Source organism: Eptatretus burgeri, chromosome 2, assembly GCF_056783735.1.
Source record: "Eptatretus burgeri isolate ZD-2024b chromosome 2, Ebu_testis_v1, whole genome shotgun sequence".
NCBI lineage: Eukaryota > Metazoa > Chordata > Myxini > Myxiniformes > Myxinidae > Eptatretus > Eptatretus burgeri.
The window spans coordinates 37,092,717-37,109,159 of NC_140962.1; the positions used below are offsets into that span (position 1 = coordinate 37,092,717).

The window sequence follows — 16,443 nt, forward strand, 5'->3', positions numbered from 1 at the left end:
CACATTTCAAAGTTGGCCGCCAAAGCCAAGCTCTGACTGGGCATTCTCTGTCGTGCAAAGTCTTTCATTGGCACACCTGAGCTCCTGTCCACCGACAAAGCTTTCATCTGCAGATTTATGGAATACTGCACTTGCGTCTGACCGACACCCTTGCCTCACACCTTGCTCAGCTTGACGCCGTGGAAAGGCCAACAAGATCATTGGAATCTCTTGCTATTAATCCGAGTCTCTGGGCCTATGACTTTGCCATTGTCAACAGGTCGGTGGTCTCTGTCTTCTTCTGCCTCCTTTATGGTCTTGCACCCTTGGTGTGCTTTGTCCCCACTAGGTATTTTCAGGATGCACACGGTGCACCAGCAACCCCCTCCTTGTGAAACTCCCGAGGTACAGGATCACTGCTCACCTCCACTCATTTTTCCGCTTTTTCCCACCTGTAGAACCAACTTCTACATTCTCTTGAATTTCATTCTTCCCTCCTGGTCTACAAGACAGCTCTTCAACGCCATCTCAAATCACCCCCCATCCAAAACCATAGTATTTTGTACACTCATTAACCACCCACCACCCCCTACTCCCTCTCCCTCTCGTACCCCCAATTTTTGCTTCTGTATCCATATTGTCCACCCCTTGCGTTCTCCCCTCACCCTCATCATTTCCCACGTCCTTTGTTTTTCCTTCTCCTTTCGTTTTCTCCCAATGTCCTGCTGTTGGCATTTCCCCCCTCTTTCTGTTGTTCCTTTTGTTACGTTTGCTTCCTGATCTGTTCTGTGCTCTCACTCTTCTACAAGCCTCGACTGTGTACCTAAAAAAAAAAAAAAAACATACTCACTCGCTTCCATCTGTACTTACGATCACACAAGACTATTTTTATTCTACTAAAATTTCCAAGTTTGAATGTCATTTGCACCTTGACCAAGTGTTTCCTGCACATATCTACATTTAATGCTAATTCTGTTTTTTTATTTTTAACTCCACTTTACTTGCCATGAAGCACTCTCCCCACACAGAGGCACTCTACACATGGCCCAGGAGGGCTGGTTGCTGTCCATGGCTCTCATAGATCTTTTATGTTCTGCTTATTTATATTTATCTTGTGTCTTCATGAACTTCACTTGAATAATGATTCTTACTTTATGGAAGAACTCAAACACTTGAGGTTGATTTCTTTTTTTTCATGCTGGGAAACCCATCTCTGTCACAACCATCTCTTTTATTCTCTGAAAGCAGTTCCCATCACAACAATCTTAAATGAGTGAATCATTTGCTGTGAAGATGAATAAACAATAGAAATTTGCCCATAGGTCTGTTGCTGTGAAAGAATGTGTGCACATGCATGTTGCTGCCATCAGGATGGCAGAAAAGTACTGTAGTTGATGGATGTAGGAGGCATTAGTTGGTACAATGCCAGGATATTTTTTCGGAGTGATGCGAGTATTACAATTGAAACCCCAAAACAAAATTTTGAAGCACATACTTCTTGAAATGAATGGTGGCCAAGGCCAACAATTGCTGTAAATGAAATACATTTATATTTCAAATATGTATAAAAGCTGACCATCATATTCTGGACCAAACTCTTTTCAAAAGCAACCTGTGGGAATATATATATATGTATATATATATATATATATATATATATATATATATATATATATATATATATATATATATATATATATATATATATATATATATGTATATATATATATATATATATATATATATATATATATATATATATATATATATATATATATATATATATATTTACACACACATTACACACACACACACACACACACACACACACACACACACACACACACACACACACACACACACACACACACACACACACACACACACACACTGTATATTGTTGCTCTCATCAGAGGAGAGGGTATTGCATTTTGGTCCGTTTGGTTGTTTGTGTCTGTCCACAAATTCCACCTGGTGGTAGCCAGGATTACATATCTTTTTGTCAATCAAGTACTTCTAAAAGTACGTACCATTGGAGAGCGAGTGTGCATGTAAAGTATGTACCATTAAGAATGCGAGTCGGTCTATAACGTATGTGCAATTAATAATGAGTACATCTATAAGGTACGAGTACGTACAATAAAGTACATACCATTATAATGTGGATGCCATTTGTCTATAAAGTACGGGACGTGAGTACATCGATAAAATACATACGATTGGAATGCACTTATCTATACTAATAAAAGGGTGTGTGTGTGTGTGTGTGTGTGTGTGTGTGTGTGTGTGTGTGTGTGTGTGTGTGTGTGTGTGTGTGTGTGTGTGTGTGTGTGTGTGTGTTGCTGCGTCGCTGTGTCGACTCCATAACTTCAAAACCATAAAACCTGGCAACCTGAAACTTTGCATGCAAACTAAGAAAACTCCAAGGAAGTGCAACAGTGAAAATTGGATGTTTGGGTGAATTAAAACACCCCTTTTGAAGATAATTTAGGGGATCCTCGTCACAAAAAAACCAAAATAAGCCTTACCAAGATGGCATGCTGCCATCTTGGTCAGCCCTCTATGCTTGCTGGAATCTTCAGCCACCATTTTGTTCGGCCTATTCAAACATGCTTCGATTTGGAAACACGATCTACTGTCACGGACGAATTAAAGTATATTATCAAAATATTAAGTCCAATTTGAGAATCAGATCTGATGAACAAAATTAGTGTTGAAATCTGTCGTGAAATCCGAAAATTTTAACAAATCGGTGATTTTTAGGTCATCTCTACCGAGATGACCTCATAAAGCCGGACCAAATATCCGTACGTCCGTCCGTCAACAATTTTTCTTTCTGATCTTGATGAAACTTAGTATGTGGGTAGAAGTCGATGAGTGTTGCACAACGACATAACTTTTGTCCGGGTTCAAGGTTAGGGTCACGAAGTCACGTAAGTTAAAAAATCGCTATTTTCAAAACCTATCTCGTCTGCCATTCTACAAGATATTCGGCAACTGTTTATTGATTATGATAGTAAAAAATATTATCTTGTATCTAACAGGACAGATTTTTGAATTTCCTTCCCGTTTGATCGTCACGTGATCTGGAAGATGGCCAAAAATGCCGATGCGATTCGCAAAGAAGGAAGGAAGGAGAAATGAAATATAAATATAAAACACATTTTTAGCCTTTTATATTTATACATTTTCCGCCGAAGGTGCAAAAGTTTCAAAACCCGAAATGTAAACGTCGGCATTTATTTTCAAAATGTAATTTCGTGCGCGTGCGCCAAAATGCCGAGTCATCTTTAACCAAACTGCACAGTTCGAGCTGCGCAGTAGTCTTCGGTCATAACTGAACATTGAGAACTTGTGGTATTATAGAGATGACCGTCACCCCCACACGGGGGTAATTTTTATAACTTGGTGTATTTATTTAAGCAAAGCATTAAACTTAAGTTGTTTTATTTTTCCTATTATTCGGATAATTATATTGAGTCATGAAAAAATTATGGAATGTGCGGAAAGTGTAAATTCATTGAGTGAAACGCCGTGCTTCATAACCTGCTTATGCAATCCATGATTGCACAGTCCACAGAGGGGCTTTTTTTCAGCAATGACTTCTATAGTTTGCCGTTTCCATTTTGGGCGATTTGCTAACATTTCAAAATATGAATATAAATACACTATTGTTGTTCTGCCAATATATTAATGGTCAGTAATTGCTGCAAGCAAAGATAATTTTTTTGTTGCTGCAAGTGGAGGCGTTTTTTTTTCTTTTTTTCTTTTTTGCTTTACACCATCTTGTGTGTGCTTTCATGACAAAATATTAATACAAATATACGAATAGTGACTGCAGTATATTAAAAGTCAGTTTCGGCAAGTGAAGGGGTGTGTAGACTACACACATGGACGTGGTAGAAATGGGAACAAATGACTCTTTGGGGTGTGTGCGTGCCTGTTCTTGGTTGCGGTCGCGCGATCTGAACTCGAACATGGGCCCGTGGTGCGTGGCGCTGTGGAGGAGATTATGCGGCCGTCTCGCAAACCATGTACTTGTGCAGCGCTGAAGCATCGAAGCCACGCATGACGTGTCACTGTGCAGTGCAGGTGTGGGGAAATCGTGCATGTGTGCGAGTGAAAGGTTGAGTAAATCGCTGGTGCGTGTGCACGTTTAGTATCGACCCCGAGGAGGTTGGAGGAATGTTTTGGGGAGACTGTGGGTAGGAATGTGTGTGTGGGGGTGGGGGGACTGCATGCAGGCAGGCCTTTATCAAACAGCATTAGGTTTGATTTCTAAATGTTACCACCTGGTTTTAGATAGAACGTGGAGGTTAGAAAGAAAACGCTGCTGTTTGGACGTGTTTTATTGCCCCAATGATGCCGTGGTACGCTGCCTTCCCATTCCCTCCCCTCGCGCCACCTTCCCATTCCCTCCCCTCGCGTCGCCTTCCCATTCCCTCCCCTCGCATCGCCTTCCCATTCCCTCCCCTCCCCTCGCGTCGCCTTCCCATTCCCTCCCCTCCCCTCGCGTCGCCTCCTCTTTCCCTCCCCTCCCCTCGTGTCGCCTTCTTATTCCCTCCCCTTGCATCGCCTTCCCTTTCCCTCCCCTCCCCTCGTGTCGCCTTCCCATTCCCTCCGCTCCCCTTAAATACAAGCCTTAAATTTGCTGTCTCTCATCATGTATCGTGTGTGGCTCTTTGATGTATGATGGCTTGGGGCAGAGATGGGTGGCAACTTAAGGTGGAGATTGGTGGTGGCTTGTTGTTGATTGAAAGCTCCACTCTGTCCTTGGAGGAGGCATAAAGAGAACAGTGTTAGAGCAAGAAGAAGAGGCAAATGGAGGATACTATGCATTTTTTTCTCCTGCGTGCCCTTGAGACTTGCATGCCCTTATCAGCACGCCTTTTCCTTCCTGCTGTACCTTCTTGAGCATCCAGCTGACATCTTCTCCAAACTTCTTCGTGTTCTTCTCCTGTTGTTTATAGCAAGTCCGACGTGTTTCAGCATACTGTATACATCTGCACCACTGCATGGGTATTGTGAGTGATTGTTGGTGTGGTTCCTCGGAGGAGAGAGAGCTTGATTTCATGGTGTAGACTGTCGAATGTAATCTTAAGTGAAATTGTTTTGTATTTCATATCCTTTCTGGTAATGTATTAATTGTTTATTTCCTAAGGAATGGCCTGCAACTGGTTTGTTTGCCATTTTGTTGAATGAACAATTCGGTTCATTTGGAGTTCCTGGAGGGTTAAATTCTTCTAACTTTGATAAACGCTGCTGGATTAGCCCCACTGGTACCCAGGCCTGTTGGAACCGCTTGACATGGGCTTTTTTATAAAAGCTTTAAGCTGGCCTTCTTTGGAAAAAGGCCCAATGTGAACACAGTAGCCATAATAAGTGAGAGTATTGTGTTTTATTTGGATTACTGCTGCAGACTGTGTGACTACATATTTATTGTTACGGATTCATACTCGTGTTCAAATCCCAACCTGACTTCCAGTGTTACTGGGATCATGTCAGCCGATCAATCCAGATGCTCCGAGCCGGATTGAGGGCATATTTGCACTTATACCTTGCAAATAGACCCTTGATCCGGCTCGGCTTGGAGCATCCATGGCTGATCAGGCGGCTTGCCGAGCACTCAGAATGACATTGTGAGCGGATCACCACACCCCCAGCAGGGGAGAGAATTTAATTGAGCGTTACTCGCTCCAATCCTCTGAAAGGATTGTGAAAGCCAACGTGGCTATTTTCCAAGCGATCATGACTGTCTGAAGAACTTGATGAGAACCAGGGAATTCAAAGTGTGAATTCAAACAGGGAGGAGGGAGAGAACAGCAATGCCCTCATTATAATCAACTTATTTAAAACAAGAGATATGTGCCCTGGGGATTCGTATGGTCGGAAGGTCTCAATTATTATATCCTTAAAGGTCTAAAGCATTCCACAGGAGAAAGACCAGAAATAAATTACAGGATACGGAATACCAATTGCAGCCCATTCTCGTGCCTTAAAATTGTCAAGGGCAACCACCAGATGGAGGCGGCCAGAGATGAACACGGGCTCCTCTTGAATGACAGTGGGAGAGCCGACTGGTTGCGGAAACAGCTCCTGGGTGGAGGGATGGATCACTCGCATACCAAACAGGCTTCGTCCCCTTCGGAGCCTTGTGCAGCACTGCCTCCTTCGACGAACCCCAGATCAAATGAGTCTGAGGTGTCAACAGCTAGCCCTGGACCTTGACATCGCCAAGGCCCGCCCGCTCGGTACCCATTGGCCGTCCAGGTGTCACTCAAGGGGAAACCCCTCAACTGAGCTTCTCAACGACTCTCAAAAGTTCTCGGCCCGGCAAAGTCACACCCAAACTTGTGCCTCGGTTGATATGCAAGGCCGCTATTCACCAAAAGCACATAAAAGGATAGATTATATGGAATAAAACATTAAAAAGGATTGAAGGGAGAAGCGTTTTTTTGACACTAGCGTTTGTGAGGGGACCACATGCTTTCTATACAACAATTGGTTCATATTTGTTTTACCTCACTCTTACACGAAGACATGTAATACAGGAAATGACTATTTCTAAGCTCCTATAAGTCATTTTCACAATACTATGCATGCACGCACACACACACATACATATTATTATCGATAAAATTTCATTTGCATAAATGAGTAATATCGGAGCCCCTTTAAGTCCCAACCTTTGTTTACACCCTGGCCAGCATCATACCCAATGCAATGAAGGATTGTGTTTAAATATGGTTTACATTTCTTTTTCCTTTACAATACGAGGTAGGTTAGTCAGCACATACTACTCTTTAACCGAGCGTCGGAGCACTCGCAGCAAGCCTGGACAGATCACCATTTTGTCTCGGGGAACTGATATAATTGTAACCTCTCACTCTCAGCAGCCATGGGAATTAAACCCATTCCCATAAGGACATTTCAATAAGGCTTTACCCAACCCCTCGTGATTCCACTCCATAATATTCACTGCACAAAAAGCCCTCACTGTATCTCCCTCATTGAATGTGTTATGATAGGTGAGAATAATGTGCGTATTCCAATTATAGTTTTCCTCTGCTTGCACCGTTTCAAAAGGATTTTTTGTTAATGCTGAAACACAATGTGCAGGAAACCTTTCGTATTTTTTTGTTTCTTGTGCCTTCAACAAAATGTTTGAGTTAATGAAATATAAACATCTCGAAGAGGTATAAGTTTGACTTTTGTGCAGTGGTCAGATTACTGAATTGATAATCATTTACTTGCTGTAATGGCACATCCATGTTCCTGCAGGGATTCTTCTGCTGTACAGAGCATGATTTTGACAGCTGGTGTGAACACATTCGCACGGTAAGGATTCCTCCCCCCCCAACCCCCCACTCCACTCTCATAGTACATTGTACAGTACTGCAGGATGTTATTGTACTTTTTTCACAGTAAAGATTCCACATGTTTCGTTGTATAAAGCAATTCCTTGTTTTCCGTGGGGGTTACGTTCCTGGAAACCCCCGCGTGAATCAAATCCGCATAAAATAATATTTTTTTTTCTCTCAGCAACCACTTGTCAGATTGACAAAATTTTCAGGGTAGGAAAGACTCCTCCCCCCTCCACCCCCACCCATGGAGTATATTTTAATGAAAATTGTGATGTCATAGGTCATGTGGTATGGCAGCCATCTTGGATTAAATGCAAAAATAATTGAAACATTGTATCTCTGAAACGGCTGCATGGAAAATTTGAAACTTGGCACATCTCATGCAACTCCCAATTGGGAATAAAGCATTGTAAGTATGACATCATCAGTTAAGTAGTAAACCAGCCATTAATGTTTTCATCAAAATCCTCGTTTCCCATATTGAGATTCAGTGTGTATGCCCAGGCCATAACATTTTTACTAATTGAGCTTTTGTCATCAAATCTTCAACAAACCTTTATTATTTGATTGTGGAGAACACAAATTAATAAAATGTACTTGTTTTTTAATTGTCGTTTTTATCAAGTTTCGCTTGAGTATAAAACGGACGCCTTGCATTTTTAGATGCTTTTGAGTTGTATCTGTTATTGGCCATTCCAAATAAATATAACAACTTTCTTTTAAAATAAATTAGCACAAAAATCCGACTTTTTTGATAATTTGCAGTCCCTTACTCTGTAAATATATCATTTATTGTCTTTTGGCATCTTAAAAGTTCATCATGTTATTAAAACCATTTCTGCCAGTTGTAAACTTACTGTGATCATCTATAAACAGGTTATCATTACCAATTTGCATGCTTAGCTCAGATAGCCATTTTGTTTTCACATAACTTAACTTCGGCTGTCACACTGACACAAAATCTGTGTATGGAGTGTACATACCAAAGTGCTGCTCTTGGTCAACCCAATATGAACACGTTTCATAAAAACAAAAACAAGCACTGAAACTTTTGTTGCTTAATCCATTTATGAGGAGAAATTACAAGATGTTGATAAACAAAATTGGATTTAGTGGCAATTCAAATGCACAAATGTCAGACAACATCTATAGCAAGATTGGGTGATCTTTCTGCACCCCCCTCCTCCTTCTCAAATGGCAGGTCATGTGTGGAAATCAACTTCCAATGTTTGAACTCGTAACAACACGCCCGAAGCATTGGCCCCCCTTTGTGTTGCCATCGGGACCCTCAGACCAGGCAGGAGGTGCAGGTGAGTGTCTTGATATGAAAAGATATATGTGTATATAATCTTGCATTCTCTCTGTATGCTCTTACTTCAATCTTCCTTGCCAATCACTGAATAAAATGAACCACACTTCTTGTTCCTCTTGATGTTGAACTTCATGCTATAAAAACGGTGCTGTAATGGTGATTACTGATTAATTTAGTGTCTTTTTAATATTTCCAACTGCAATGAGGTTTTTCCCACCATTTTTATCATTATTTCAATTGATTTCGTCTGAGCGTTCAAATTCACGCATTTTCACACATGCTGGATGAATTAACGTTTCAATTTCGAATTTGAAGCATTCAATTTAATTTATGGGTCGGAATGAATTTTGTTTTGCCAGTCAAAATCACATTTGCCTCATTCAATTTTGAAATTTGATACAAATTCCTAGTCTCACCATTCAATTTCAAACCAAATGTTATGCAGTAATATCAGACTCAACTTGGCCTTTTATTTTTAATTTATGAGCAATCTATTTCATGTTTGGTGAATTCAAAATCCAACCAGTCAGTATTTGTTTTACTTGATGTTCTGCTTTTTCTTCCTCTTGAATGCATTTTATCATAAAATATATAACCACTGGATATGTATATATATATATATATATATATATATATATATATATATATATATATATATATATATATATATATATATATATATATATATATATATATATAATCTGTTAGAGAGCACACTGAGCATTCATTCATCTGAAGTCATCCTGATCGTGCATGTGCAGAGAGGAGTGAATTAATTATTTTACTCTGTCTGCCTGTCTGGCAGTCAAACAAAATTGAAAATCATTTCAAACAGGAAACTTGCTGTTTTTAGGCATGTCATAAAGGACACAAACAGCAGGCATGAAGAACTAATGTAACGTGTTAAATAAGGTGGTGTAAAAGACGCTGCATCAATGGCAGTAAACGTCCGATTTTTTTTTTTCCAACAACCTTTAAAATATCAATTTTATTTAAATTTTATCAGAGTGTGTGCTCGTACTCTCGATGTGGGGATGGTGTGAAAAAAAATGGCAGTCCCACCTGCTACAGACAAAACTAAAGTTGGAGTATCTTCTCTAAAAAGTCACATAGGTTATATATAAGAGCCCACCTGGTCTGTTCAGCTGATTGTCTCAGCAGAGATCACTTTTTAGTACTTCAGACCATTGCAAAGGCAAAAAAAAACCCCCGAGATCGGTCAAAACTGGCAAATCATCTTCTCGTTAATCAAAAAAAATATATAAAAAATCTTCAAACGGCATATTCCCGTGCTGCTTCTCTCAATCGCAATGACTGGTACCATCCGACATAATTTTACTTGGTTCAGCATCCCTTGCTATCGTAATTTTACCTTGAAAGGATTCCACAAAAAGTACGCAAAATTGCATTCCCTTGTAAAGGAAGAGCAATGGAACAGAGGGGTGGGTGAGACAACGACTGTCAATCAGCCTGATGGGAGCGGGGCCGCTCGACACATTTGCCCAAGGGAATATATTGTTGTGGGGCTGGGTTTCGGTGGCGAGCACGACCGCTAGGGGGAGCAGTAGAGTCAGCTCCACCGAACACACCGGAATTTAGGTCATGACCCTTGGATAAGTCCGAAAGGCACGGGCTCCTTTCAGGACCATAAATCGCCAATAATTCGACCGTGTGGGGTAGGGTTAATTGCCAAACTTCAATATACCTAAGTACCCACACGGCAAAGCTGCCGGTGAATTCACACCCTCGGCAGGCCTCGAGTGGGAAGAGCCGTTACCGTGCTCGAACCGTGTGTAACCCGAGCGGATGGTTACCGATGCCTGTCGGTCCAAATGAACAATTATGGCAACAACGGCCTTCCTAATCCCCAATACGCACTGTGGCAAACCAATGGCAGAAATGACAAAGAACAAGCTGGTACATTCAACAAAAGGGATATTTATTTATAACAATATTCGGGGAGGGAAACACAGAGCAGAGTTATCACGAATAAAGAAAGGTATCTAATGTACAAGCAATTCCTTAAACAATTCTACTTAGAGACAGGGCCCACGGACACACACACGCACACACAAATACCCCAGAAAGAGATGGACCTCGAGGCCTTTATTGCCCTTTCAGTTCGGAGGGAAGACGAGCTGAGGGAAGAGAACGTGCTGGCTAGCTGGCCGCGTTCATGCGGCTGGACGACCGCACCTTCCCGGAGCACCAGTCGCCAAAGAATGGACTCGGGCAGCTGAACCCAGAGGAGGTGAGATGAGGTGATCTCCCGTGATGAGATGGTCGACCGCTTGTTGTAATGCACCAGACGAGACGCCTCGGATGCGCGGGATGCAGTCAGCCGCAGACCCAGATAGAAGCGCGCTTGAGCAGACGGGGCGCAATCTTCAATTCTTATTTGGCGCGCAGCCAGAACGAAGCGCTCCGTGCCCATGTTTGGGCCAAGCCAGAGCGAAACGCTTCGTGACCATATTTGGTGCGAAATCCACACCGCCTGGGGCATGGAATCCCGCCCACGCACACATGCCGGCGAGCACTCGAAGAGCGTGGACAATGCCGCGAGCAGAGGGTTGTTGTTGTCATTATTGGTGATGTAATAATCCTAACTATAAAATAATTCACAGCGCACGTACAATTAATTACCCATTAAACATAGGACGGGACCCAACCTAGAACACATACTTACCGATATAACTGATCTATATGGACTCTGGCTGTTGTGTGTGATGGGTTCCAGATTCGTTACAATATATGGGTGTGGTTAACGAAAGAATATTGACAAAAGGTATGTACTATTTAGAATGTTAGATCGTCTATAAAGTATATACAGTACCATTACAATGTGAGCTTGTCTACAGAGTTGGTACAACAACATTTGTAAATCAGTAGTTGACCATCTATACACATATTTCGAAAAAAGTAAAGAAACAAGAAATAAAAACATTTTTAAAAATGCAAAAGGATGTATGGATGGTACACCAACAAGAATGTAAATTTGGTAGGGATGGTCAAAAGAATTGATAATGTGAAACTATCCCTTCATCTTTCTTTGAATAATGGTTGTCCTGAGAAAAGACAAAGTTAAATTGAAAAAAAAACCAAAAACACACACACACACACACACACACACACACACACACACACACACACACACACAACCTCTTATAGGGACAACCATTTTTCAAAGAAAGATGTAGAGATAGTTTTACATGATCATTTCTCGTGTTGTTTGTTGTTTTTTTACTTGATCTTTATTACTTGTGATATACTTTAACATAGCAGAACACAAATTGCCTTTTTGGCACCTTCAAAGCCCTTTCGTTTAGTAGTCCAGTACTTGGACTATAGTTTAGTAGAAGAGTACAGTGAAATATTACAGCATTTTAAATCATATTGACCAATCAAATTTGCTTCTTGCAGTCCCTGCCCATGTCCTTTTTTTCTCCATATTATGTGGGGTAAGGTGTTCTGTGAGCTCTCTAGCTCTTTCTATCCTTGCTTTAAAATGATACCCCACTCTCTTATATCTGCTACATTAAGGCTCAAATTTAGCTAACAATGTATTTGTCTTTGTGTAAAGCTAATATAAAACAAGCAAACTAATTTACGAGTATATCTTGCCAAAGCTAATGCAGTGAAATGGCTATCATTAATCTTGTAGATGTCTTTGAATCTTCAAAATGGACTGAAAGCATAATTTTCGGTTTTCCTGGCCATTTTCATATTTTGGCATTCAATTTAAATGCATGAACATTCAATTTCAGAAATTGAAAGCTCCTCAATGTGATCATTCAAATATCGAAAACGGCTGTTCAATTTCATTTTCTCAGCATTTGACTTCCTTAAACCTGCAGTCAATTAAAATGTCACGTGAACTGCATTCAATTTCACTCAGGTCAGCAGCTGTTGGTGGTATTTGGGCATTCAAATTTATGAATGTGTATTGGAATTTATGAATGGTTAGGTTCCTGGAAAATTCCGTGATCGTGGAAACGAAGGGCCAATGGGAAGTGGGCGGGGGGCGGGGGATTGGTTCCTGGACTTAGAGAAAATGTAGAAGAACCTCGACGGCATCCAGAAATAAACACATTACAATTTAAACAAGAAGGGCACTCGGAAGAATGCATAACTCCACCACTCAATGCCTGATACAGTTGACTAAATCGAGCCCAATAACTCTTTGAAATATCATGCAAATAGACAGAAAGGGGTGAAAACATAACCCTTCTTAACCTTCGGTGGCGGAGGTAACTACTGCTAAACTGCAGGTTCGTTTACCGATTCATGGTATGATTTGTGTTCAAAATATAACATTAAATTCAAATTAAATTGTTCTTCGATCATAAAACCGACGTTTGTGGACAGAAGACAAAGTGAACTCTGCAGTTAAATGCTGCAGAGCCCTTATGCAGAAGTGGAGGAGATGATCAAAATTGCCCTACCCTTTGGGGGGGGGTGGGGAGGCTCTAAAACAATGGAGCAACTCCTGGATTGCCCCCTCTTACCAGAGCCTTGCAGAAAGACAATCTGAAGGTTTTCAACTCTTGTGTCAGAGCCTGAATTTTGCAGTGCCTGGGAAAAGTGTAGCGACACGGGGAAGAAGAAGAAGAAGAAGAAGAAGAAGAAGAAGAAGAAGAAGAAGAAGAAGAAGAAGAAGAAGAAGAAGAAGAAGAAGAACTGAGATAATTTGATCAAGAACATTTTTTCGTCAGTTACACCTCAAGAGATTCAAGAGAAAAACCAATAGGAGTAGAGCCCTTGCCAAAACCAAAATAATTGCTTCCAGATGTGCTGCAGGTGGAACTTGATCTCTCAAATATGTATTATTCTCTCGATGTGAGCTGTCACTTTTTCTGTGAGATAATCAAACATTTCTGCAGGCATTCACATTTGGTTCATGATGTCTCTGCAGGCTGTTACATGCAGAATTCCTGAAATATTTAGCTGCAATTTTCCCTCTTAGTTACTCTCTTTTTTCCATTCTTTCATCCAAATGTATTTCTTTCATGGAGATTGTTCTTTGTCAATCACACTTGCTGCAATTAGAGCCAATAATACAAATTTCTGACGTTTTTGGGAATGAGGAAGCACACACCAGTCTCAGACGAAAAACTGATGGACCTGAAGGCGACAACAAACACATTCTGGACACAATGCTACCTGTAAGTTAAAAACCGACAATCTCAGTTTGTCACCGAGGAATAATATACAGCAATTAGGACGCCGTAAAAACGAGCCTAATGAGGAATCTGCAGTTTTATCACCCAGTCGATTTCTGATCAAGAGAAAGGGTGAAAGCCGCACAACAGCAATAAAATAGCAGAGCAAAATCAATGGCATGCCATCGCAAATCCCCATACTTCCCACATAAAGCAAAGTTGAAAGATGACAAAAGGTTCCATTGGGAATGACCCAATGTCAAATTTTGAGTTAAATTTATTTTTTCTGGTTTAACCCCTGCGACCCTAAGTCCCCACCCTCTGTGGCATGAACCATGGGTAAAATCCCCCAAAACCATTACATATTGCACGTGTCCCCCAATGTTGATTGCACATGTATAAAGTTTCATCTAAAAACGTGCCTGTAATTGCATTTTGGTGGTATTTGACCAATTGACCCCATCCCAGGAGGTAGAGCCAAAAATGTTAATGCTCTTGCACCTTCATGCCATGTGGTGATTATAAAGTCGACCAATTTTCGTGAATTTCTGCACAACTGCTTCGGAGGACATAACGTGACGGACGGACAGACAGACGGATGGACAAATGGAGCTGATTCCAATATCCCCCGTTTTTTGTTTTTTTGTTTCCAAAAACAATGGGGATAATGAAGGAAAAGCAATCAGGGAAGGGGAGAAAATTAGAATTTATAATATCATTCCAGGAAATTTAGTTTTTGCAAAATTTGTTGACCTGGATGTACAATGCCTCAACGAAATATACGGCAGTTGGGATGGCTTGACATTCACTTCAGTAAAGTTGATATTCCTTGACTCTTCCTGCATTTAATGGTAGAAAAGTATGATACTTCATTAAGTAAATGCTTATTTTCTGGGACAGAGCAGTCTCCAAAAGGGAGTTCCTTATTTTGACACCTGTATGTCAAGGAGTCCACAAACAGAAAAGGTTAAAATTAAATAAAAACCTGCTCGAAGCGATGCTGCCAGCCCTGGATCGTTGAAGGCATGGTGTTTTAAAATGAATGTTTGTTCCAGAAAATGTCGATTGGTGAGATTTTATTTTATTTATTTATTTTAAGTTTCGACTTTCAACCGTTTTTTGAAATTTCTTTTCATCCCTACATTAATGAAGGATAACCTGATCTACATCTTCCCAAACTCAATCATGATTGATGTGGACGCCCGCACTCTTCATTAAATATTCAATGATTATTCAGAATCGCAAACTTTTTATTTTATCACCAGAACAATTTCATACACTCCATTTCCATGACTTCTTAATTCATTTTGATGATTTAAAAAAAAAAATTATTATTTTCATCAAGTAATTCATTCAATTGCATGAAATGTTGTTGTGTGGATGGCCCCCACTCAAAAGTGCCTTTTCACTGTTAGGTGGGAACCAACCTCACTGAAGTCACGCTTCACGGATGACTGGCACAAGGCCAGTTTATCCACAAGACCAGGTTGCACGACTCGTCGATAATCCCATGAATGCCTGAAGACCTCGTGCTAAATAAAAAATCAGCTGCTGTGTTGCTAAACAGACCGATGGCTCGTTACGGTACATCTCAACCTGAGGTGTACACGACCACTACCTTGGCCAGCTATGGGAGAAGAATGTCTTTTTGCAATGTGATCACAATGGAACATGGAAAGTGCGGTTGGCAGAGGGATTGATTTTTGCTTGCGTTTGCATTTAGCATTCGTGCCGTCTCATAGTTAGAATAGCTCTTTGTGATGCCAATGTCGGTGCTGCAAAATGGCAGGAATACGAGGCACACGCAGCCTGAATGAAATAATTGAATTGCACAAAAAAAACAGACTGCACAAAATCGCAGACAGAAGGACAGACACAAAACACAATTATTCACAAGCAATGAATGAATTCCAGCTTCGGACCCACACATAGAACAGTCAGGCACACTGAACTGGGGGAGTGAAAGGAAATAGGATGGGGTGAAAAGCCCTGGGTTGTTCCATGCAGGGCTGATTCCAAGCAGAATGGCTTGAGAGCAAAGGTATGAGCAAGCAGGTGGACTCACAAGGGCAGAACGTCCAGCATTCAGACAACACAGCAGCAAAAGCATATCCTCGCGTGTGCAGTGAACTGCAACAGACAGACAGCGAAGGATGAGAATATGGTTTTTCTTGCATTTCCTGCATTCCTGCTGATTGACATCCCTTGGCCAATCATCGCACTTCCCAGAATAGGCCAGTGATTGTTTGCCTTGAGAGGGGAGGGGTGGGGTGGCCCCACGCCAGACATAGAAGACCAATAACTGATCCAGAGTTCAAACCAATCATGGTTTAAGCCCCCCCCCACATTTATGGACAGATTGGGAGGTTGGGGGGGGGGGTGGAAGAGGATGCGGAGCCTTTTCCGTTTGATGATGGGATGGAGAAACGCTGCATCCCCACACCCCGCTCATTCAGCCTTGCCCAGTTTGATGCGAGAGAACATACGACAGGACGTCCTTAACCTCTGTGCATCTAAAAAGACTCTGTCCATCTCTTACGGGCTGCACACTGAACAATATATCCTGAACAGTGCTGGAAAGACAATGGCAAACCACCCAGTATAACCCTTGCTATGAAACTGCATATAT

The 16,443-nt window shown here is 41.2% G+C and overlaps 1 protein-coding gene across 4 annotated transcripts in view; it reads left to right on the forward strand.

Moving 5' to 3' along the window:
- The window catches only part of LOC147031818 (cysteine protease ATG4B-like), a 106,080-nt gene that overhangs the window by 69,326 nt on the left and 20,311 nt on the right, over nt 1-16,443 (forward strand). For 3 of the 4 annotated variants that reach the window (XM_085867900.1, XM_085867917.1, XM_085867926.1), the window contains 2 exons: nt 7,261-7,317; nt 8,545-8,653. In XM_085867900.1, coding sequence (XP_085724026.1) covers nt 7,261-7,317; nt 8,545-8,653 — 166 coding nt within the window. Of the gene's footprint in view, nt 1-7,260; nt 7,318-8,544; nt 8,654-10,776; nt 10,907-16,443 lie in introns of all 4 variants that reach the window. The other variant, XM_085867908.1, reaches the window with a different exon arrangement.